Raw genomic sequence first — 23939 nt, 5'->3', positions numbered from 1 at the left:
TTGAAAACCATCATTGTTTTAGGAATAAAATGTCTCAAGAATACTAAATTACAGAAGTCAACCAATAATGTGTATGGTACTCTAGACCAGTGTTTCCCAATTCCAGTCCTCATCCCCTGCCTGCATGTTTTAGATGTGCCTCTATACCAGAACAGCTGATTCAAATGATTGCATGACATCTTCTGCAGCCACCAAGTACTGCAGGAGCCTGTTAATCACCCAAAGAGTCAATCCAGGTGTGTGGCAGAAGGGAAACATCTAAAACATGCAGGCAGGGGGCCTGAGGACTGGAACTGGGAAACACTGATCTAGACAACAGTTTCCTTTTTTCCCTTGTGAATGTAGGTCATAAACAAGAGTTTACATGTTAACAGAATTGACAGGACCACAGCAATTTATTACTGAAAAGTATTTAAATTATTATGATACATTACTTCTCAGAAAATACATTTCCTAAGCTATTTTTTTGGACCTTATGTCTGTTGCAATGAGAATGACATCACATTAAGCTAACAATGTTCCAGTTAACATTCCGAGAAGTCAAAATTTCAACAAATCAAGGCCCAATTAGCCATTGCTCATACTACCTCTTGAAAGCAACATTTTATGCAGCTTTTTCTATCAGTACATACCACTTTTGATGTGTTACATTTACAATTGCAGATGCTAAGTAACATTGATTTTAGATGCTCCCTTACAAACATTCATTGTAAAAATATGTTTTTATTCACGCTTATGGTCGATTTGAGGTGCTGCCATATTGGATCTCAAAGTCACTGAAAAATTCTCTAAGTCCATCCAACAAATGTATTTTTTTTTTTAATTCATTTTCTTCTGCTTATTCAAGGTCGGGTTGCGGGGGTAGCAGCTTCAGAAGGGAGGCCCAGACTTCCCTCTCCCCAGCCACTTCTTCCAGCTCCTCCAGAGGAATCCCAAGGCGTTCCCATGCCAACCGAGAGACATAGTCCCGCCAGCGTGTCCTGGATATATATATCCAATGTGTGTAAATGTGTATATCTGTGTGGGGGGAGGTCGGGGGGGTATGTTTATGCCAGACATGTCCCTCCCTTATCAGCAGAATCCAGACTTGGTGAGCATGACGTTTCAGTTTAGAAACAGCTACCAGGATCCAATCATTCAGGCACTTTCTCAGTACTTAGTTCACACTTTCAAATGTACAAGTTTTAGAGCAGATGTAAGAGCAGCCTAACACGCATTCCATTACTCTTGACAGATGAAATGCAGCATCATTTTGGTAGGTTTAAGAAATGGAAATGGAACAACAACTGAGGTACATAAAGAAATACTTTACCTTTATACCTTTGGATAATTTTCTGATTCATTTTTTATCATTTCTATTCAGGTCTGTATTGTGATGGCATCACCTTTGATATTGTAACTTTGGAGCATGGCTATATTTGGAGAAAATGGTGAGTTTTCATAATCTGACAGATTATGGGGAGGGCACATGCTGCAAAGTCAACATGTAACAATCTGGCAAACTGCTTTTAAACAAAAACTGCCATTTTAAAAGCTGGTTAAGTGAGCACAGTTATGAAGCTAGCTTTTTGCACTTTTTATACAGCAATTGTACATTTCTCCATATACGTACATGTTTTTCTGTTGAAATAGAAGACAGTTAAGTCCAAAATATTCATATTGCTAATTTCATCCAAAGTAGAAATTTATTTTTGATTGGAAATGAGACAGTAATCTCTCAAAATGTGATAAAACATTGTAAAAGTGGTGTCAATACTTGAACAAATAATATATGTTATTTTGTGCTTACAAAACAATTGCTGTAAAATTTAAATATGATTCACAATGAACTATTGCATAAGCAGACCTGATTGAAATATTATTCCCAATATTAGTGTAATTGTCAGATCATTCCTGACAGACAGAATTCTTTTATTGGGTATGTGCTGAGATACATCTCCAATACACATAAAATAGTTTACATATCTCTAAATATCCGTGTCCAACTCCCGGTCATATATAATGACTAAAAACAATTAACAGTTAAATGTGAAAGTGACTTGCTGGGATCAGGCTATGGTCCTCTTCATGACATTAAACTTTCCCAGTCATAATAAATGTTGCACTCTTGGAGAGTATTTGAGCATAGTTTATTATTTTGAGTCTTTTGCTTTATGAACTTTGGTGAGAAAGGGTGGTGCTGAAAATGTTGCCAATGTGACAAGATGCATGTAGCCTGAATTCCACCCAGATTAAAACTGAAGAGCAAACAAGCAAATGTCTCACAGAAAGTCCTTTCTTACCTTTTACAGTAGGGCTGTCCAAATGTTTTGCCATGGGAGCCCAAAATGTCAAGTTGAAAGTACTTAGGAATTCACAATATTTTGTATTCTTTTTTTTTTTTTTTTTTTGTAGCAAAACTACAAAGACTTTTTAAAATTATTATTGCAGTAATAAATGGATGCATCTGATACATGTGAATGTTTGTGGTCCTATTTACTACGAGTTTAAAGTAAAAACATGGCTCACAAAAGATAAACTATTTGCTTTGCACTGTATATTTTCCATTTCCAGGAGACTTTAATTTGTCTGTTCTGACTTTAAAAGGCCTTGCATCAGTAAAAACTGCACACAAGCATTGTTGGACACTGCTGCTTTAGTGATTTCAATACTAACTAATACACTTTTGAAAATTTTAATATGAAAATAAAATCATCCCACTTTTACAACCTGCCATTAATTGTGTCTCTGATGCACTGAAATAAAAGATAAAAAATTGGCATTACTTCCTTAGGTTGTCCTTGTGAAATATGTTTGATACAGTTTGGTCAGAAATACCAAGTCAATGACCCAGAAGTCATTAGACCTTCCTCTGCTGTGGAGCATGTTTCTGCACATGGTTAATAATACAATCAAGTTATAGAAACACCCAGCATGGTAACACTTGATTTGACGGGGTGTACATAAGACTGTCATGACACTATCATAAACATGAATAAGTCTTCATGAATATTTATGACTGTTGTCATAGAGTGTCATTCAGTAACTCATGACACTTTTAATGTAAAGTTGATGTTATTCAAAATGTCTTTGTTATGACAACTTGACATTAACCACAAATCACCATATGTCATAATAGTAGTCATAATAATGCCCTTAAATGTTAATACACTGTCAAAATGTTTAACATAACAGTAATTAATATTTCCCCTACCTGAAATAAAGCGAAACAAGTAGGACCAACAATAAAGATTGCATCAAGCTTTATTACAATGTCAAATGATTTAATAATAGTCATTAATAATTTCTTTTACATGAAGTGAAACAAGCAGCAAGACCTATGAAGATGTCATTACAGTCTCAAATGCTATGTTAACAAAGTTTTATCACAAATAAGGTGGAATACACTGGACTATTTATAAGTACCATCATAGCTGTAGAACAAACCCTTTGTATAAGGGAATAAAACAAAAGATTACCTGCTTTTCAAACAGACACTTTAACGTCTGGCCAGCATATTGTAACTCTGAAATACTGATTGAAAGAACCTTTTTTCATAAGTTAAAGGATAAGTAATTCTGTTTTAGGTTTTTAAAGAATCCTAAAATTTTTTATTTTTTTTTTGCTTTGAATGTGTCAGCCATCTCCTTCATTATAGCCTTCCTGTAATGCTCTGGAAACAGGGAGATCTTCCTTCCTGGAAACAGCTCTTTGAAAGTGTCCAGAAATGCTCAGAAATTATAGCTGTTCTTGCAATAGTTGTGGTCTGTTAATAACGGTGAAAGTCCCTTCATGAATTCAAACTTGGTGAATTTCTCCAGGACATTCTCATAGTGGGTGATGACTCAATCCACTGTGGTCACTTAAAAAAGACACAAAAACAAATTAAAAAAACAATGTGGACTTAAATCAGCACTTATTTAAGTACCATTCCAAGAATCTCCCTTGCTGCACTCTCAGAATAGTAGACTGGCAGACAAATGTCAAGTTAACATGACTGGTTGTTATAAAGTGTAATATTCTGATTTTTTTAATACAAGAAGCATAATGACTAAAGCTGAACAAAATTATTCTGATCAAATATTTGTTTGGCAGAAGTTCATACAGACATACAGTTTAATAACTTTAGCCAACATTAATTTACAGCAAAGTATTATTGACTTGAATTGCTCATAACTAACATTACAAAGAAAGAGAAACATAATTATTTGTTATTTTCTCAAAGAAAATGTAAAGTTAATAAGACACCTACCTCATATGTATTAGGTGACAAACTTCAGCATCTTTTTAAAAAGGAGGTCTGGCCGTTATAATGTTGGGTTACTTAACATAATCCCTGGGGTCTAACCCTAACCCTTTCCGTTTGCTGCAGCGAGGTCCTTCTCCCACAAGATGATGATGACAACTACTGCCTCTCACTGGTGGAGACGGTGTATTGCACTACTTAAAACAGCCTTAAATAATGTTTCAAAAGCAAAGCTCATAAGTCCTTTGTAGACATCTTGCTGTAAAACTTTAGGATCAATTAAATTAAGAAATTTAAGACTAAACAACATGGCAGAGCAATACAATATTACCACATAAAGCTACATAATTTTTAAAGTTAATTTGTAATACTTTCATAACAAATTTATGTTAGATCCATAATCTCTTGGTTAATGTCAAGTTCTCATAACAAAGACATTTTGAACTTTGTATTAACAGTATCAAGATTTACCAAATGACACTTTATGACAACAGTCATAAATATATATGAAAACTTAAATATTTTGTCTAATATAAACTTAGTCTTCATAAATATGAATCATAAACATACATAAAATCATAAATATAAATATTTATGACTGGTGTTGTGTCACGTTTATGAAAGTGTCATGTCAGGCTTATTCACATCCCGTCAAATAAAGTGATAACCAAAGGGCAAAGAAAAGCCCAACGTAATCAGTTCTCAGCTGACATAACTGTAATTATTATGCTTATGTGCACCGCAAGATACAATCTGTAAATCTGATGAGATACTACACTGCAGCAGTGTAGTTTAAGTTTTTCCTAATTTCTTTTGCTTTCTCATTTTCTTTTGAACAGAACACCAAAACAATATGAAGAAAATGGAAAACTGACTGCAGATACATAAAAAACAAATATGGAACGCAAAAGGGACAAAATGGAAGGGCAAAAGCAACTCATGAGCCAAGAAGCTGAAGATGTCAAGCATTCTTGGGAAAATATGAGAAGAGAGAAAGGTAGACTCAAATATTTCAAGAAAAAAGTGAGGCCTGACATGGAAAGAGTAATTTTTGAACCAGATGAAATCAGAGAAATGTTGCATATGATTAGAGAAGACACAAAACTTTGCAAGAAACACTTGTTTGAAGAAAAGACCCAAATGAAATGGGTGAGTTTTCAGGCTGAGAAAAGGAGAAAAAAGCTTGACCAGAAGTTGGAGAAAATAATTCAAGAAGGTGATCAGTTAGACATTCTGAAGAAAAAAATGGACCAGCAAAGACAAGAGACTGAAAAAAAAAGTAAAGAAATATTGACTTTACTTTTGATTTCAGAAAAAATAAAATTTAATTTAGAAAAAACTACTGAAGAAATTAGAAGCACAAACGAGGAAATGCTCAAAACCCAACAGAAGATCAAAAAGAGCAATGAACTCAAATCATACATGGTAAGTCTTTTTTAAATTTTGCTTTATTAACTAAAAGTAGGAAGCCAAACATTTGAAAAGTTATTTTTAAAATGCACAAGTGGAAAAGCTTTTTTTTTTTAAATCGTTTTTTGTATTTGTGTTTTTCAAGTTTAATTTTGGAGAACAATTTCTTCAGGCTTTAAATACAGTTATTGCCTTTAGTGCAACATTATGATAACATGAAATCTTTGCTTTTTTTCCCCAATGTACATTTATTTAAGAACATTCTTTTTTCACAGTACAACAGGGACAATCTTTAAATGACCAATTACACATATTCTAGTCTCTGCCACAGAGTTACTGGCTATTTTAGCTTTAGTATGTGAGCAGGCTCTGGGTTTGGAATTCAGACTGCAAACAGATACATTTTGGAAAGCAAACCAGCAAATGGCTGGTTGTGAGAAAATGCTTTCTAGGGCCAAGAAAGTGCAAAAAGAAATGTCTGCATAGTAATGTTGGTCATTCTAAACTGTTTTTAAAAACAACTTAAAGTAGATGAGCTCTGTATTTTTTTCCAACTGAAACTGAAAAGCAACTGACGGTTATAGATAATTATTAGTTCTAACTTAGAAGATAATACTTGGACAATTTTACACTTCTATTCTCTAAACTCCCACATTTTGAAGCCATTTCTGACAGACAGAATGTCTTTTTCTACTTGGAAGATCTTGCAGTTTAAAACATGCTAATACATCTGTGATGCTATGTTTAGGACAGGCTGACATGCATAAAGAACCAGATCAACGAATGGAAATTGTCACAGCCTCCAGTTACTTCCGGACTTCTGAAAGAAAAACTTGATGGCACCCATAGAGAAGTAAGATCAGAAATTCTGACTGACAAAGCAAAAAAATCAGCTGCAGAAAAAAATCCTTTGGAGAACATTCGAACATCAGAAGGTTATGTAATTGAAGAAAAGACAGAAAACCATGAGAAATTTTCAAAACATATTGGTCAGAGAGAATCATTTTCACAAGAAATACCGGCATTGGAAAAGCAGATATATATGCTAAATGAGCAAGAGGAAGTCTTAAAGGTGCAAATCAAAACAAATATTAGAAAATTGCAAGATAAAGCTCTAAAAATGAGAAGTATTGTCACAGAATTAGATGAACTACAGTGTCAGAAGGAAGACGCTGAAGTTATAATCAGGGAAATGGGGACTGTAGAAAGTAAACTGCTGCAAGACGTACAACTGAGGGATCATCTGATGAAGAGAACAAATGTTTTTAAGAAACAAATAATGCAGACTGACTTGAAAGATCAGACAAAAACTACTAATGTTGAGCAAAAGCTTGACAAAGTGGAAAAATGGAAGGATCCCCAGGCACTTGCTAAAGAGACACAAGTATGTTCTGATGGAAAGTATCTTCAACTTACAGATTTACAAAGACTCTGGGCTAGGATATATCAAACTCAGCAAGTCTTGAAATTGATCAAACCAGAAATTGGGTGCCAATATGGAACAGGTAATGAGACCAAAGACCTTATTGATAATGAAATCAAGGGACTACTGCAGGATCTCAGACAGTTTCAGAAGCTTTTGGAAATGGAAGTGGGGCAGAAGAGACTGAATCTCAATGTAGATACATGCAGTCAGAAAAGTACAATGACGAAAAAGAGAAGAGAACTGGATCTTAAATTGGAGAATATCTTACGAGAGAGGGATGAATTAGAAATGCTAAAAACACAAATACAAAGAAAATCTGAAGGGAATCAGCGGCAGTTGGAAAAGATTCGAAAATGTCAAAATGACATTGAAAAAATAGCTGGTAAGGCCAAAGAGAGAAGCAAAGTAATAATGTGTAATATGAAGAAGAGTGATGCTAAAGTAAGAATGATTGAAGATTTAAACAAGAAGATTGAAGCTTCAAAACAACGCTGGAACGAAATCTACCTTTTAACCTCTCAGCATAAAGCTTTAACTGAAAAACTAAAGACTGAACTTGGACATGAAAACGAAAGAGAATCTCTATTTGAAAGAGAAAACAGAAAAAGATCTGAGAAATTGGCAAGGGACAAACCATTCACAAGTACAAAAGCAACACAAGCTGAAGAAACATCCGAAGATTTCTTAGTGCTCACACCACATCAAGAAAGACTGATTGAGAAAATAAAGCTGATAATGAATCAATTTAATTATAGGAAATGTAAAAGAGAGGAGCAAAACCTAGAACTAAGTGAAACAGTGATACAAGACATATTAAGAAAAGTAAGTGAGATGTTGGCACAAGAAACTGGAACTGAGGGACAGAATGGAAAACTGTCACAAATGAAAATTGAACATAATAAAAAGGCTTTGTTAAGTGAAACAAATGAAAGACAAAAACAGCATATGACTGAAGGGCAGGACAGCATTAAATGGACAAGAGAAATAGCAGAAATAGAGGTGCTGAATACCGAGCTGGAAATCAAAAGAAAAGAAAATAATGCCATTTTTAAAAAAATGGTGAGAGAAGGGGAAAAGAATGAAAGAATGATGAATGAAATAAAAGAAGCAAAGATATCATTTAAGAGGGAGGTACAAAGAAAGAGAAGAGAACTAGACCAAAGACTGGAGAAAATCAGAAGAGAGCAGGATGAATTAGAGATGTTAAAATTAAAACTGAAACAACCAAGGGCAGCAATGTTCCATGACAACCAAAATACACAAGACCAGAGGACAGTTGTCTGCGTTTCGAGTGAAAATGAACCAAAGGATTTGGAAAAGAATGGGTGGAAAATCACAAACACAAAATATGAAATGTTACACAAATTTCCAGGACTTATAAGTACCATCAACGATATTCGAGACCTCGGAGTAAAGATCTATGGCTATTTAGAAACAGTTAAAAGTGAAATATGTCAATTTCTCAAGCAACAAAATGTTGGTTTAGACAAAAAGAGAAATGAAGTCAAAGCATTAACAGTTGAGAACAACTCAGTAAAAGAAAACATAACCAGAATCAAATCCTTGATAGGAATGGATAAAATGACCAAACAAGCTACAAGGGATGTGGATGAAACATGGAAACAAAGGAAGGTTACGCATAAGCAGGAGTTAAGGATCGCATCGTTGACAACTAAACAAACAGCACAAAAGCGAAAAGCATTAATAACTGAAATGATGTCTGACGAAACAAGAAAAAAGAAACTGAAAAAAAGAAAGGATGCTAAAGACCCATTGGGGGAAATCAATAAAAAGAAAACGACTGACAATCTGGAAAAACATGTGAAAACAAACATGGAAACTCTTCAAGTACTGATGAAAAAGATAACTTTGAAGAACAGAAAAAAAAGAACAGAGTTACATAAAATTAAAGCAACTCAGGAATCTCTTTCAAACATGTGTATAAAATTAGAAGACAATAGCGTGAAAATGGTGAAACTGATAGACATTATAAAAAATATAAAAGAAAGAATATTACGACATGAAAATCAACTCACTGCAACAAGAAAAAACAAGGTGGAATTACCAAAGACAGAAATAAACCAGAAATCAAAAGAAGCTAACAGCTCATTGGCAGAGACCTACAAAGAGAAAATCAAGCAGGATATTGAGACACAACGCGCAAATCTGCAACAAGAAAAACAAGATATTCAAGAAGAAAGAGAGAGAATAAACATCACAAAGGCTGAACTAGACCAGAAGGCAGAAGAAGCCAGCAGTTGCTTGGCAGAGATCGACAAAGAGAAACTCAAACTTAGACATTTGTCGGTTTCAGTCCAAAGAAATCATGAAAGACTCCATGACATCATGAACACGACTGCCCTAAAACGACAAGGCAGAGAACGGAAAGATCACCTGTTCCAAACGCAAACACAGGAACTACAATCTAAAAGACTTCTACTACAGAAAGAAAAGGAAGAGATGCAACGTTTGATGACAACTGTTAGTCAGATGAGAGAGTGGATTAAAGCTGCAATGATCACCACCCAAAAGGAAAAGCAACAAGTGGATTATATGAGGACGCACAAGCCAGAAGAAGAAATGCTTTCAATACAGAATATAGAACTTGAGAGAGAGAGGCCTGGGTTGACACCAAGTGGCTTGGATAAAAGTCAAATAACAGAACGTCACCAAGGACAGATCCAATACATAAAAGAGAAACTAAGTGAAAACATTCAAGTGAAAATGGCCCGGATACAACAAAGGATTGCAGGTGTAGAAAACCTCTCTGTTGGTTTGGGACAGAAGCTTCTTTGTCTTACTGAACAGAAGGAAAATGTGGCTGGTTATAAAGAGGTATTTGAAAGAGAAAAGGGAATTCTCAGTGGTCTCCTTTGTGATACACTAAAACAAAGAGAAGATATGGACAACCGTTGGAAGCAAACAATCAACTGGGAAAAAGAAAAAGTTACTTCTCTTGAAGCAACCCTGAAAAAAGAAAAGCAGGATCTGGAAGTAGAGAAACAAAAGATGTTGAAAGACAAACTGGTCCTAGAGCTGATTAGGAATGGCATCCAGAAACAAAGTGAAATATTACAGCAAGACAAGCAAGACATTCAACAACATAAGCAAGAGTTGGAAAGCACAATGGTGGAACTGCACAAGAAGACAGAAGAAACCAAGAATCTCTTTGATGGAGTCAACAAAGAGAAATCTAAGCTCAAAGGTCTTAACCTCAGTCTGAAAACACAAGGCGATCAACTGAAGGCTCTCATGAAAGCAATCAGTTCAAAACCGCAAGAACAAGAAGAAAAAGGCCCAGAAATTCTCACACAAACACAAAATCTGGAACTCTGTCGGAAGAAATTACAGGAGAAAAGACAAGAGCTGGAGGCTTGGATGAAGAATGCTAACAGCATGAAGGAAAAGGTTAAAGATTCCAGGAGCAGTGTCCATAAAGACATAGAACAAATCATTTCCATGAAGAAGAACATTGGAAAAGACAGAGAGAAACTGTCAAGTGAGAAGGAGCGCCTGGAAAGAGAATTGTCAGAGTGCAAAATGAGACAAGATGAACTCTTGGATGTAATGAAGCCAACAGCAAACCTAAGACTAAGACTTGAAGGAGTACAGGACAAAGCGTGTGACTTGACCAATGTTAAAATGAGAAGATTACACAAAGGTCATAAAGACACACAGTTATTATGTATTTCAGTGGAGAAAAGTCTTTCGTCTATTGGTGACCAGATGAAAACACTAACTCCTTACAAAGAGGTAGTTGAAAGAGAAAAGGTCAATCTAACATCCATCATTTCTTCCTTGAGGAATCAGAGAGAAGTGATGGGACATCAATGGAAACAAATGGTGGACAGGGATATAAAAGATCTAAACAAAACGAAGGAAGAACTGAAACGGGAAACACACAATCTGGAAAGAGCGGCTGACAAAGTAGACAAAGAAAAAGAGGCCTTGGAAGTGTTGATGTCCAATATCCAGACAGAGCGTGTAATACTGCAACAAGAAAAACAAGATATTCAAGAAGAAAGAGAGAGAATAAACATCACAAAGGCTGAACTAGACCAGAAGGCAGAAGAAGCCAGCAGTTGCTTGGCAGAGATCGACAAAGAGAAACTCAAACTTAGACATTTGTCGGTTTCAGTCCAAAGAAATCATGAAAGACTCCATGACATCATGAACACGACTGCCCTAAAACGACAAGGCAGAGAACGGAAAGATCACCTGTTCCAAACGCAAGCACAGGAACTACAATCTAAAAGACTTCTACTACAGAAAGAAAAGGAAGAGATGCAACGTTTGATGACAACTGTTAGTCAGATGAGAGACTGGATTAAAGCTGCAATGATCACCACCCAAAAGGAAAAGCAACAAGTGGATTATATGAGGACGCACAAGCCAGAAGAAGAAATGCTTTCAATACAGAATATAGAACTTGAGAGAGAGAGGCCTGGGTTGACACCAAGTGGCTTGGATAAAAGTCAAATAACAGAACGTCACCAAGGACAGATCCAATACATAAAAGAGAAACTAAGTGAAAACATTCAAGTGAAAATGGCCCGGATACAACAAAGGATTGCAGGTGTAGAAAACCTCTCTGTTGGTTTGGGACAGAAGCTTCTTTGTCTTACTGAACAGAAGGAAAATGTGGCTGGTTATAAAGAGGTATTTGAAAGAGAAAAGGGAATTCTCAATGGTCTCCTTTGTGATACACTAAAACAAAGAGAAGATATGGACAACCGTTGGAAGCAAACAATCAACTGGGAAAAAGAAAAAGTTACTTCTCTTGAAGCAACCCTGAAAAAGAAAAAAGCAGGATCTGGAAGTAGAGAAACAAAAGATGTTGAAAGACAAACTGGTCCTAGAGCTGATTAGGAATGGCATCCAGAAACAAAGTGAAATATTACAGCAAGACAAGCAAGACATTCAACAACATAAGCAAGAGTTGGAAAGCACAATGGTGGAACTGCACAAGAAGACAGAAGAAACCAAGAATCTCTTTGATGGAGTCAACAAAGAGAAATCTAAGCTCAAAGGTCTTAACCTCAGTCTGAAAACACAAGGCGATCAACTGAAGGCTCTCATGAAAGCAATCAGTTCAAAACCGCAAGAACAAGAAGAAAAAGAAATTCTCACACAAACACAAAATCTGGAACTCTGTCGGAAGAAATTACAGGAGAAAAGACAAGAGCTGGAGGCTTGGATGAAGAATGCTAACAGCATGAAGGAAAAGGTTAAAGATTCCAGGAGCAGTGTCCATAAAGACATAGAACAAATCATTTCCATGAAGAAGAACATTGGAAAAGACAGAGAGAAACTGTCAAGTGAGAAGGAGCGCCTGGAAAGAGAATTGTCAGAGTGCAAAATGAGACAAGATGAACTCTTGGATGTAATGAAGCCAACAGCAAACCTAAGACTAAGACTTGAAGGAGTAAGGACAAAGCGTGTGACTTGACCAATGTTAAAATGAGAAGATTACACAAAGGTCATAAAGACACACAGTTATTATGTATTTCAGTGGAGAAAAGTTCCGTCTATTGGTGACCAGATGAAAACACTAACTCCTTACAAAGAGGTAGTTGAAAGAGAAAAGGTCAATCTAACATCCATCATTTCTTCCTTGAGGAATCAGAGAGAAGTGATGGGACATCAATGGAAACAAATGGTGGACAGGGATATAAAAGATCTAAACAAAACGAAGGAAGAACTGAAACGGAAACACACAATCTGGAAAGAGCGGCTGACAAAGTAGACAAAGAAAAAGAGGCCTTGGAAGTGTTGATGTCCAATATCCAGACAGAGCGTGTAATACTGCAACAAGAAAAACAAGATATTCAAGAAGAAAGAGAGAGAATAAACATCACAAAGGCTGAACTAGACCAGAAGGCAGAAGAAGCCAGCAGTTGCTTGGCAGAGATCGACAAAGAGAAACTCAAACTTAGACATTTGTCGGTTTCAGTCCAAAGAAATCATGAAAGACTCCATGACATCATGAACACGACTGCCCTAAAACGACAAGGCAGAGAACGGAAAGATCACCTGTTCCAAACGCAAGCACAGGAACTACAATCTAAAAGACTTCTACTACAGAAAGAAAAGGAAGAGATGCAACGTTTGATGACAACTGTTAGTCAGATGAGAGAGTGGATTAAAGCTGCAATGATCACCACCCAAAAGGAAAAGCAACAAGTGGATTATATGAGGACGCACAAGCCAGAAGAAGAAATGCTTTCAATACAGAATATAGAACTTGAGAGAGAGAGGCCTGGGTTGACACCAAGTGGCTTGGATAAAAGTCAAATAACAGAACGTCACCAAGGACAGATCCAATACATAAAAGAGAAACTAAGTGAAAACATTCAAGTGAAAATGGCCCGGATACAACAAAGGATTGCAGGTGTAGAAAACCTCTCTGTTGGTTTGGCACAGAAGCTTCTTTGTCTTACTGAACAGAAGGAAAATGTGGCTGGTTATAAAGAGGTATTTGAAAGAGAAAAGGGAATTCTCCGTGGTCTCCTTTGTGATACACTAAAACAAAGAGAAGATATGGACAACCGTTGGAAGCAAACAATCAACTGGGAAAAAGAAAAAGTTACTTCTCTTGAAGCAACCCTGAAAAAAGAAAAGCAGGATCTGGAAGTAGAGAAACAAAAGATGTTGAAAGACAAACTGGTCCTAGAGCTGATTAGGAATGGCATCCAGAAACAAAGTGAAATATTACAGCAAGACAAGCAAGACATTCAACAACATAAGCAAGAGTTGGAAAGCACAATGGTGGAACTGCACAAGAAGACAGAAGAAACCAAGAATCTCTTTGATGGAGTCAACAAAGAGAAATCTAAGCTCAAAGGTCTTAACCTCAGTCTGAAAACACAAGGCGATCAACTGAAGGCTCTCATGAAAGCAATCAGTTCAAAACCGCAAGAACAAGAAGAAAAAGGCCCAGAAATTCTCACACAAACACAAAATCTGGAACTCTGTCGGAAGAAATTACAGGAGAAAAGACAAGAGCTGGAGGCTTGGATGAAGAATGCTAACAGCATGAAGGAAAAGGTTAAAGATTCCAGGAGCAGTGTCCATAAAGACATAGAACAAATCATTTCCATGAAGAAGAACATTGGAAAAGACAGAGAGAAACTGTCAAGTGAGAAGGAGCGCCTGGAAAGAGAATTGTCAGAGTGCAAAATGAGACAAGATGAACTCTTGGATGTAATGAAGCCAACAGCAAACCTAAGACTAAGACTTGAAGGAGTAAAGGACAAAGCGTGTGACTTGACCAATGTTAAAATGAGAAGATTACACAAAGGTCATAAAGACACACAGTTATTATGTATTTCAGTGGAGAAAAGTCTTCGTCTATTGGTGACCAGATGAAAACACTAACTCCTTACAAAGAGGTAGTTGAAAGAGAAAAGGTCAATCTAACATCCATCATTTCTTCCTTGAGGAATCAGAGAGAAGTGATGGGACATCAATGGAAACAAATGGTGGACAGGGATATAAAAGATCTAAACAAAACGAAGGAAGAACTGAAACGGGAAACACACAATCTGGAAAGAGCGGCTGACAAAGTAGACAAAGAAAAAGAGGCCTTGGAAGTGTTGATGTCCAATATCCAGACAGAGCGTGTAATACTGCAACAAGAAAAACAAGATATTCAAGAAGAAAGTGAGAATAAACATCACAAAGGCTGAACTAGACCAGAAGGCAGAAGAAGCCAGCAGTTGCTTGGCAGAGATCGACAAAGAGAAACTCAAACTTAGACATTTGTGGTTTCAGTCCAAAGAAATCATGAAAGACTCCATGACATCATGAACACGACTGCCCTAAAACGACAAGGCAGAGAACGGAAAGATCACCTGTTCCAAACGCAAGCACAGGAACTACAATCTAAAAGACTTCTACTACAGAAAGAAAAGGAAGAGATGCAACGTTTGATGACAACTGTTAGTCAGATGAGAGAGTGGATTAAAGCTGCAATGATCACCACCCAAAAGGAAAAGCAACAAGTGGATTATATGAGGACGCACAAGCCAGAAGAAGAAATGCTTTCAATACAGAATATAGAACTTGAGAGAGAGAGGCCTGGGTTGACACCAAGTGGCTTGGATAAAAGTCAAATAACAGAACGTCACCAAGGACAGATCCAATACATAAAAGAGAAACTAAGTGAAAACATTCAAGTGAAAATGGCCCGGATACAACAAAGGATTGCAGGTGTAGAAAACCTCTCTGTTGGTTTGGGACAGAAGCTTCTTTGTCTTACTGAACAGAAGGAAAATGTGGCTGGTTATAAAGAGGTATTTGAAAGAAAGGAATTCTCAATGGTCTCCTTTGTGATACACTAAAACAAAGAGAAGATATGGACAACCGTTGGAAGCAAACAATCAACTGGGAAAAAGAAAAGTTACTTCTCTTGAAGCAACCCTGAAAAAGAAAAGCAGGATCTGGAAGTAGAGAAACAAAAGATGTTGAAAGACAAACTGGTCCTAGAGCTGATTAGGAATGGCATCCAGAAACAAAGTGAAATATTACAGCAAGACAAGCAAGACATTCAACAACATAAGCAAGAGTTGGAAAGCACAATGGTGGAACTGCACAAGAAGACAGAAGAAACCAAGAATCTCTTTGATGGAGTCAACAAAGAGAAATCTAAGCTCAAAGGTCTTAACCTCAGTCTGAAAACACAAGGCGATCAACTGAAGGCTCTCATGAAAGCAATCAGTTCAAAACCGCAAGAACAAGAAGAAAAAGGCCCAGAAATTCTCACACAAACACAAAATCTGGAACTCTGTCGGAAGAAATTACAGGAGAAAAGACAAGAGCTGGAGGCTTGGATGAAGAATGCTAACAGCATGAAGGAAAAGGTTAAAGATTCCAGGAGCAGTGTCCATAAAGACATAGAACAAATCATTTCCATGAAGAAGAACATTGGAAAAGACAGAGAGAAACTGTCAAGTGAGAAGGAGCGCCTGGAAAGAGAATTGTCAGAGTGCAAAATGAGACAAGATGAACTCTTGGATGTAATGAAGCCAACAGCAAACCTAAGACTAAGACTTGAAGGAGTAAGGACAAAGCGTGTGACTTGACCAATGTTAAAATGAGAAGATTACACAAAGGTCATAAAGACACACAGTTATTATGTATTTCAGTGGAGAAAAGTCTTTTCTATTGGTGACCAGATGAAAACACTAACTCCTTACAAAGAGGTAGTTGAAAGAGAAAAGGTCAATCTAACATCCATCATTTCTTCCTTGAGGAATCAGAGAGAAGTGATGGGACATCAATGGAAACAAATGGTGGACAGGGATATAAAAGATCTAAACAAAAGCGAAGGAAGAACTGAAAGCGGGAAACACACAATCTGGAAAGAGCGGCTGACAAAGTAGACAAAGAAAAAGAGGCCTTGGAAGTGTTGATGTCCAATATCCAGACAGAGCGTGTAATACTGCAACAAGAAAAACAAGATATTCAAGAAGAAAGAGAGAATAAACATCACAAAGGCTGAACTAGACCAGAAGGCAGAAGAAGCCAGCAGTTGCTTGGCAGAGATCGACAAAGAGAAACTCAAACTTAGACATTTGTCGGTTTCAGTCCAAAGAAATCATGAAAGACTCCATGACATCATGAACACGACTGCCCTAAAACGACAAGGCAGAGAACGGAAAGATCACCTGTTCCAAACGCAAGCACAGGAACTACAATCTAAAAGACTTCTACTACAGAAAGAAAAGGAAGAGATGCAAGCGTTTGATGACAACTGTTAGTCAGATGAGAGACTGGATTAAAGCTGCAATGATCACCACCCAAAAGGAAAAGCAACAAGTGGATTATATGAGGCACAAGCCAGAAGAAGAAATGCTTTCAATACAGAATATAGAACTTGAGAGAGAGAGGCCTGGGTTGACACCAAGTGGCTTGGATAAAAGTCAAATAACAGAACGTCACCAAGGACAGATCCAATACATAAAAGAGAAACTAAGTGAAAACATTCAAGTGAAAATGGCCCGGATACAACAAAGGATTGCAGGTGTAGAAAACCTCTCTGTTGGTTTGGGACAGAAGCTTCTTTGTCTTACTGAACAGAAGGAAAATGTGGCTGGTTATAAAGAGGTATTTGAAAGAGAAAAGGAATTCTCAATGGTCTCCTTTGTGATACACTAAAACAAAGAGAAGATATGGACAACCGTTGGAAGCAAACAATCAACTGGGAAAAAGAAAAAGTTACTTCTCTTGAAGCAACCCTGAAAAAGAAAAGCAGGATCTGGAAGTAGAGAAACAAAAGATGTTGAAAGACAAACTGGTCCTAGAGCTGATTAGGAATGGCATCCAGAAACAAAGTGAAATATTACAGCAAGACAAGCAAGACATTCAACAACATAAGCAAGAGTTGGAAAGCACAATGGTGGAACTGCACAAGAAGACAGAAGAAACCAAGAATCTCTTTGATGGAGTCAACAAAGAGAAATCTAAGCTCAAAGGTCTTAACCTCAGTCTGAAAACACAAGGCGATCAACTGAAGGCTCTCATGAAAGCAATCAGTTCAAAACCGCAAGAACAAGAAGAAAAAAGAAATTCTCACACAAACACAAAATCTGGAACTCTGTCGGAAGAAATTACAGGAGAAAAGACAAGAGCTGGAGGCTTGGATGAAGAATGCTAACAGCATGAAGGAAAAGGTTAAAGATTCCAGGAGCAGTGTCCATAAAGACATAGAACAAATCATTTCCATGAAGAAGAACATTGGAAAAGACAGAGAGAAACTGTCAAGTGAGAAGGAGCGCCTGGAAAGAGAATTGTCAGAGTGCAAAATGAGACAAGATGAACTCTTGGATGTAATGAAGCCAACAGCAAACCTAAGACTAAGACTTGAAGGAGTAAAGGACAAAGCGTGTGACTTGACCAATGTTAAAATGAGAAGATTACACAAAGGTCATAAAGACACACAGTTATTATGTATTTCAGTGGAGAAAAGTCTTTCGTCTATTGGTGACCAGATGAAAACACTAACTCCTTACAAAGAGGTAGTTGAAAGAGAAAAGGTCAATCTAACATCCATCATTTCTTCCTTGAGGAATCAGAGAGAAGTGATGGGACATCAATGGAAACAAATGGTGGACAGGGATATAAAAGATCTAAACAAAACGAAGGAAGAACTGAAACGGGAAACACACAATCTGGAAAGAGCGGCTGACAAAGTAGACAAAGAAAAAGAGGCCTTGGAAGTGTTGATGTCCAATATCCAGACAGAGCGTGTAATACTGCAACAAGAAAAACAAGATATTCAAGAAGAAAGAGAACAAACATCACAAAGGCTGAACTAGACCAGAAGGCAGAAGAAGCCAGCAGTTGCTTGGCAGAGATCGACAAAGAGAAACTCAAACTTAGACATTTGTCGGTTTCAGTCCAAAGAAATCATGAAAGACTCCATGACATCATGAACACGACTGCCCTAAAACGACAAGGCAGAGAACGGAAAGATCACCTGTTCCAAACGCAAGCACAGGAACTACAATCTAAAAGACTTCTACTACAGAAAGAAAGGAAGAGATGCAACGATTGATGACAACTGTTAGTCAGATGAGAGACTGGATTAAAGCTGCAATGATCACCACCCAAAAGGAAAAGCAACAAGTGGATTATATGAGGACGCACAAGCCAGAAGAAGAAATGCTTTCAATACAGAATATAGAACTTGAGAGAGAGAGGCCTGGGTTGACACCAAGTGGCTTGGATAAAAGTCAAATAACAGAACGTCACCAAGGACAGATCCAATACATAAAAGAGAAACTAAGTGAAAACATTCAAGTGAAAATGGCCCGGATACAACAAAGGATTGCAGGTGTAGAAAACCTCTCTGTTGGTTTGGGACAGAAGCTTCTTTGTCTTACTGAACAGAAGGAAAATGTGGCTGGTTATAAAGAGGTATTTGAAAGAGAAAAGGGAATTCTCAGTGGTCTCCTTTGTGATACACTAAAACAAAGAGAAGATATGGACAACCGTTGGAAGCAAACAATCAACTGGGAAAAAGAAAAAGTTACTTCTCTTGAAGCAACCCTGAAAAAAGAAAAGCAGGATCTGGAAGTAGAGAAACAAAAGATGTTGAAAGACAAACTGGTCCTAGAGCTGATTAGGAATGGCATCCAGAAACAAAGTGAAATATTACAGCAAGACAAGCAAGACATTCAACAACATAAGCAAGAGTTGGAAAGCACAATGGTGGAACTGCACAAGAAGACAGAAGAAACCAAGAATCTCTTTGATGGAGTCAACAAAGAGAAATCTAAGCTCAAAGGTCTTAACCTCAGTCTGAAAACACAAGGCGATCAACTGAAGGCTCTCATGAAAGCAATCAGTTCAAAACCGCAAGAACAAGAAGAAAAAGGCCCAGAAATTCTCACACAAACACAAAATCTGGAACTCTGTAGGAAGAAATTACAGGAGAAAAGACAAGAGCTGGAGGCTTGGATGAAGAATGCTAACAGCATGAAGGAAAAGGTTAAAGATTCCAGGAGCAGTGTCCATAAAGACATAGAACAAATCATTTCCATGAAGAAGAACATTGGAAAAGACAGAGAGAAACTGTCAAGTGAGAAGGAGCGCCTGGAAAGAGAATTGTCAGAGTGCAAAATGAGACAAGATGAACTCTTGGATGTAATGAAGCCAACAGCAAACCTAAGACTAAGACTTGAAGGAGTAAAGGACAAAGCGTGTGACTTGACCAATGTTAAAATGAGAAGATTACACAAAGGTCATAAAGACACACAGTTATTATGTATTTCAGTGGAGAAAAGTCTTTCGTCTATTGGTGACCAGATGAAAACACTAACTCCTTACAAAGAGGTAGTTGAAAGAGAAAAGGTCAATCTAACATCCATCATTTCTTCCTTGAGGAATCAGAGAGAAGTGATGGGACATCAATGGAAACAAATGGTGGACAGGGATATAAAAGATCTAAACAAAACGAAGGAAGAACTGAAACGGGAAACACACAATCTGGAAAGAGCGGCTGACAAAGTAGACAAAGAAAAAGAGGCCTTGGAAGTGTTGATGTCCAATATCCAGACAGAGCGTGTAATACTGCAACAAGAAAAACAAGATATTCAAGAAGAAAGAGAGAGAATAAACATCACAAAGGCTGAACTAGACCAGAAGGCAGAAGAAGCCAGCAGTTGCTTGGCAGAGATCGACAAAGAGAAACTCAAACTTAGACATTTGTCGGTTTCAGTCCAAAGAAATCATGAAAGACTCCATGACATCATGAACACGACTGCCCTAAAACAAGGCAGAGAACGGAAAGATCACCTGTTCCAAACGCAAGCACAGGAACTACAATCTAAAAGACTTCTACTACAGAAAGAAATGGAAGAGATGCAACGTTTGATGACAACTGTTAGTCAGATGAGAGACTGGATTAAAGCTGCAATGATCACCACCCAAAAGGAAAAGCAACAAGTGGATTATATGAGGACGCACAAGCCAGAAGAAGAAATGCTTTCAATACAGAATATAGAACTTGAGAGTGAGGCCGGGGTGGACACCAAGTGGCTTGGATAAAAGTCAAATAACAGAACGTCACCAAGGACAGATCCAATACATAAAAGAGAAACTAAGTGAAAACATTCAAGTGAAAATGGCCCGGATACAACAAAGGATTGCAGGTGTAGAAAACCTCTCTGTTGGTTTGGCACAGAAGCTTCTTTGTCTTACTGAACAGAAGGAAAATGTGGCTGGTTATAAAGAGGTATTTGAAAGAGAAAAGGGAATTCTCCGTGGTCTCCTTTGTGATACACTAAAACAAAGAGAAGATATGGACAACCGTTGGAAGCAAACAATCAACTGGGAAAAAGAAAAAGTTACTTCTCTTGAAGCAACCCTGAAAAAAGAAAAGCAGGATCTGGAAGTAGAGAAACAAAAGATGTTGAAAGACAAACTGGTCCTAGAGCTGATTAGGAATGGCATCCAGAAACAAAGTGAAATATTACAGCAAGACAAGCAAGACATTCAACAACATAAGCAAGAGTTGGAAAGCACAATGGTGGAACTGCACAAGAAGACAGAAGAAACCAAGAATCTCTTTGATGGAGTCAACAAAGAGAAATCTAAGCTCAAAGGTCTTAACCTCAGTCTGAAAACACAAAGGCGATCAACTGAAGGCTCTCATGAAAGCAATCAGTTCAAAACCGCAAGAACAAGAAGAAAAAGGCCCAGAAATTCTCACACAAACACAAAATCTGGAACTCTGTCGGAAGAAATTACAGGAGAAAAGACAAGAGCTGGAGGCTTGGATGAAGAATGCTAACAGCATGAAGGAAAAGGTTAAAGATTCCAGGAGCAGTGTCCATAAAGACATAGAACAAATCATTTCCATGAAGAAGAACATTGGAAAAGACAGAGAGAAACTGTCAAGTGAGAAGGAGCGCCTGGAAAGAGAATTGTCAGAGTGCAAAATGAGACAAGATGAACTCTTGGATGTAATGAAGCCAACAGCAAACCTAAGACTAAGACTTGAAGGAGTAAAGGACAAAGCGTGTGACTTGACCAATGTTAAAATGAGAAGATTACACAAAGGTCATAAAGACACACAGTTATTATGTATTTCAGTGGAGAAAAGTCTTTCGTCTATTGGTGACCAGATGAAAACACTAACTCCTTACAAAGAGGTAGTTGAAAGAGAAAAGGTCAATCTAACATCCATCATTTCTTCCTTGAGGAATCAGAGAGAAGTGATGGGACATCAATGGAAACAAATGGTGGACAGGGATATAAAAGATCTAAACAAAACGAAGGAAGAACTGAAAGCGGAAACACACAATCTGGAAAGAGCGGCTGACAAAGTAGACAAAGAAAAAGAGGCCTTGGAAGTGTTGATGTCCAATATCCAGACAGAGCGTGTAATACTGCAACAAGAAAAACAAGATATTCAAGAAGAAAGAGAGAGAATAAACATCACAAAGGCTGAACTAGACCAGAAGGCAGAAGAAGCCAGCAGTTGCTTGGCAGAGATCGACAAAGAGAAACTCAAACTTAGACATTTGTCGGTTTCAGTCCAAAGAAATCATGAAAGACTCCATGACATCATGAACACGACTGCCCTAAAAGCGACAAGGCAGAGAACGGAAAGATCACCTGTTCCAAACGCAAGCACAGGAACTACAATCTAAAAGACTTCTACTACAGAAAGAAAAGGAAGAGATGCAACGTTTGATGACAACTGTTAGTCAGATGAGAGACTGGATTAAAGCTGCAATGATCACCACCCAAAAGGAAAAGCAACAAGTGGATTATATGAGGACGCACAAGCCAGAAGAAGAAATGCTTTCAATACAGAATATAGAACTTGAGAGAGAGAGGCCTGGGTTGACACCAAGTGGCTTGGATAAAAGTCAAATAACAGAACGTCACCAAGGACAGATCCAATACATAAAAGAGAAACTAAGTGAAAACATTCAAGTGAAAATGGCCCGGATACAACAAAGGATTGCAGGTGTAGAAAACCTCTCTGTTGGTTTGGGACAGAAGCTTCTTTGTCTTACTGAACAGAAGGAAAATGTGGCTGGTTATAAAGAGGTATTTGAAAGAGAAAAGGGAATTCTCAATGGTCTCCTTTGTGATACACTAAAACAAAGAGAAGATATGGACAACCGTTGGAAGCAAACAATCAACTGGGAAAAAGAAAAGTTACTTCTCTTGAAGCAACCCTGATAAAAGAAAAGCAGGATCTGGAAGTAGAGAAACAAAAGATGTTGAAAGACAAACTGGTCCTAGAGCTGATTAGGAATGGCATCCAGAAACAAAGTGAAATATTACAGCAAGACAAGCAAGACATTCAACAACATAAGCAAGAGTTGGAAAGCACAATGGTGGAACTGCACAAGAAGACAGAAGAAACCAAGAATCTCTTTGATGGAGTCAACAAAGAGAAATCTAAGCTCAAAGGTCTTAACCTCAGTCTGAAAACACAAGGCGATCAACTGAAGGCTCTCATGAAAGCAATCAGTTCAAAACCGCAAGAACAAGAAGAAAAAGGCCCAGAAATTCTCACACAAACACAAAATCTGGAACTCTGTAGGAAGAAATTACAGGAGAAAAGACAAGAGCTGGAGGCTTGGATGAAGAATGCTAACAGCATGAAGGAAAAGGTTAAAGATTCCAGGAGCAGTGTCCATAAAGACATAGAACAAATCATTTCCATGAAGAAGAACATTGGAAAAGACAGAGAGAAACTGTCAAGTGAGAAGGAGCGCCTGGAAAGAGAATTGTCAGAGTGCAAAATGAGACAAGATGAACTCTTGGATGTAATGAAGCCAACAGCAAACCTAAGACTAAGACTTGAAGGAGTAAAGGACAAAGCGTGTGACTTGACCAATGTTAAAATGAGAAGATTACACAAAGGTCATAAAGACACACAGTTATTATGTATTTCAGTGGAGAAAAGTCTTTCGTCTATTGGTGACCAGATGAAAACACTAACTCCTTACAAAGAGGTAGTTGAAAGAGAAAAGGTCAATCTAACATCCATCATTTCTTCCTTGAGGAATCAGAGAGAAGTGATGGGACATCAATGGAAACAAATGGTGGACAGGGATATAAAAGATCTAAACAAAACGAAGGAAGAACTGAAACGGAAACACACAATCTGGAAAGAGCGGCTGACAAAGTAGACAAAGAAAAAGAGGCCTTGGAAGTGTTGATGTCCAATATCCAGACAGAGCGTGTAATACTGCAACAAGAAAAACAAGATATTCAAGAAGAAAGAGAGAATAAACATCACAAAGGCTGAACTAGACCAGAAGGCAGAAGAAGCCAGCAGTTGCTTGGCAGAGATCGACAAAGAGAAACTCAAACTTAGACATTTGTCGGTTTCAGTCCAAAGAAATCATG

The 23939-nt window shown here is 37.6% G+C and overlaps 1 protein-coding gene and 1 long non-coding RNA gene across 7 annotated transcripts; one reads left to right on the top strand and one right to left on the bottom strand.

Moving 5' to 3' along the window:
* The first annotated feature begins 1111 nt into the window (after window positions 1–1111).
* Window positions 1112–22760, top strand: LOC122845328 (golgin subfamily A member 6-like protein 22). 6 transcript variants are annotated; one of them, XM_044141535.1, is made up of 5 exons: window positions 1112–1255; window positions 1364–1430; window positions 5065–5650; window positions 6384–15355; window positions 18981–22760. In XM_044141535.1, the coding sequence occupies exons 4-5, from the start codon at window positions 14867–14869 to the stop codon at window positions 20610–20612; spliced, it is 2121 nt and encodes a 706-aa protein (XP_043997470.1). In that variant the 5' UTR covers window positions 1112–1255; window positions 1364–1430; window positions 5065–5650; window positions 6384–14866; the 3' UTR covers window positions 20613–22760. The 6 variants fall into 5 exon arrangements, 2 of the variants coding, with proteins under 2 accessions (XP_043997470.1, XP_043997471.1); XR_006373009.1 differs by having other exon boundaries at window positions 1112–1291; XR_006373011.1 differs by having other exon boundaries at window positions 1118–1255; window positions 4352–5650.
* On the bottom strand, window positions 3226–4356 carry LOC122845329. Its single transcript, XR_006373012.1, has 2 exons — window positions 4232–4356; window positions 3226–3841 (listed from the first exon to the last, which is right to left on the bottom strand). It is a non-coding gene; the product is annotated as an uncharacterized LOC122845329 (long non-coding RNA).
* Window positions 22761–23939: the final 1179 nt, after the last annotated feature.

This window comes from Gambusia affinis, linkage group LG15 (genome assembly GCF_019740435.1).
Source record: "Gambusia affinis linkage group LG15, SWU_Gaff_1.0, whole genome shotgun sequence".
Lineage (NCBI taxonomy): Eukaryota > Metazoa > Chordata > Actinopteri > Cyprinodontiformes > Poeciliidae > Gambusia > Gambusia affinis.
This window is presented reverse-complemented; position numbering and strand designations above follow the sequence as displayed.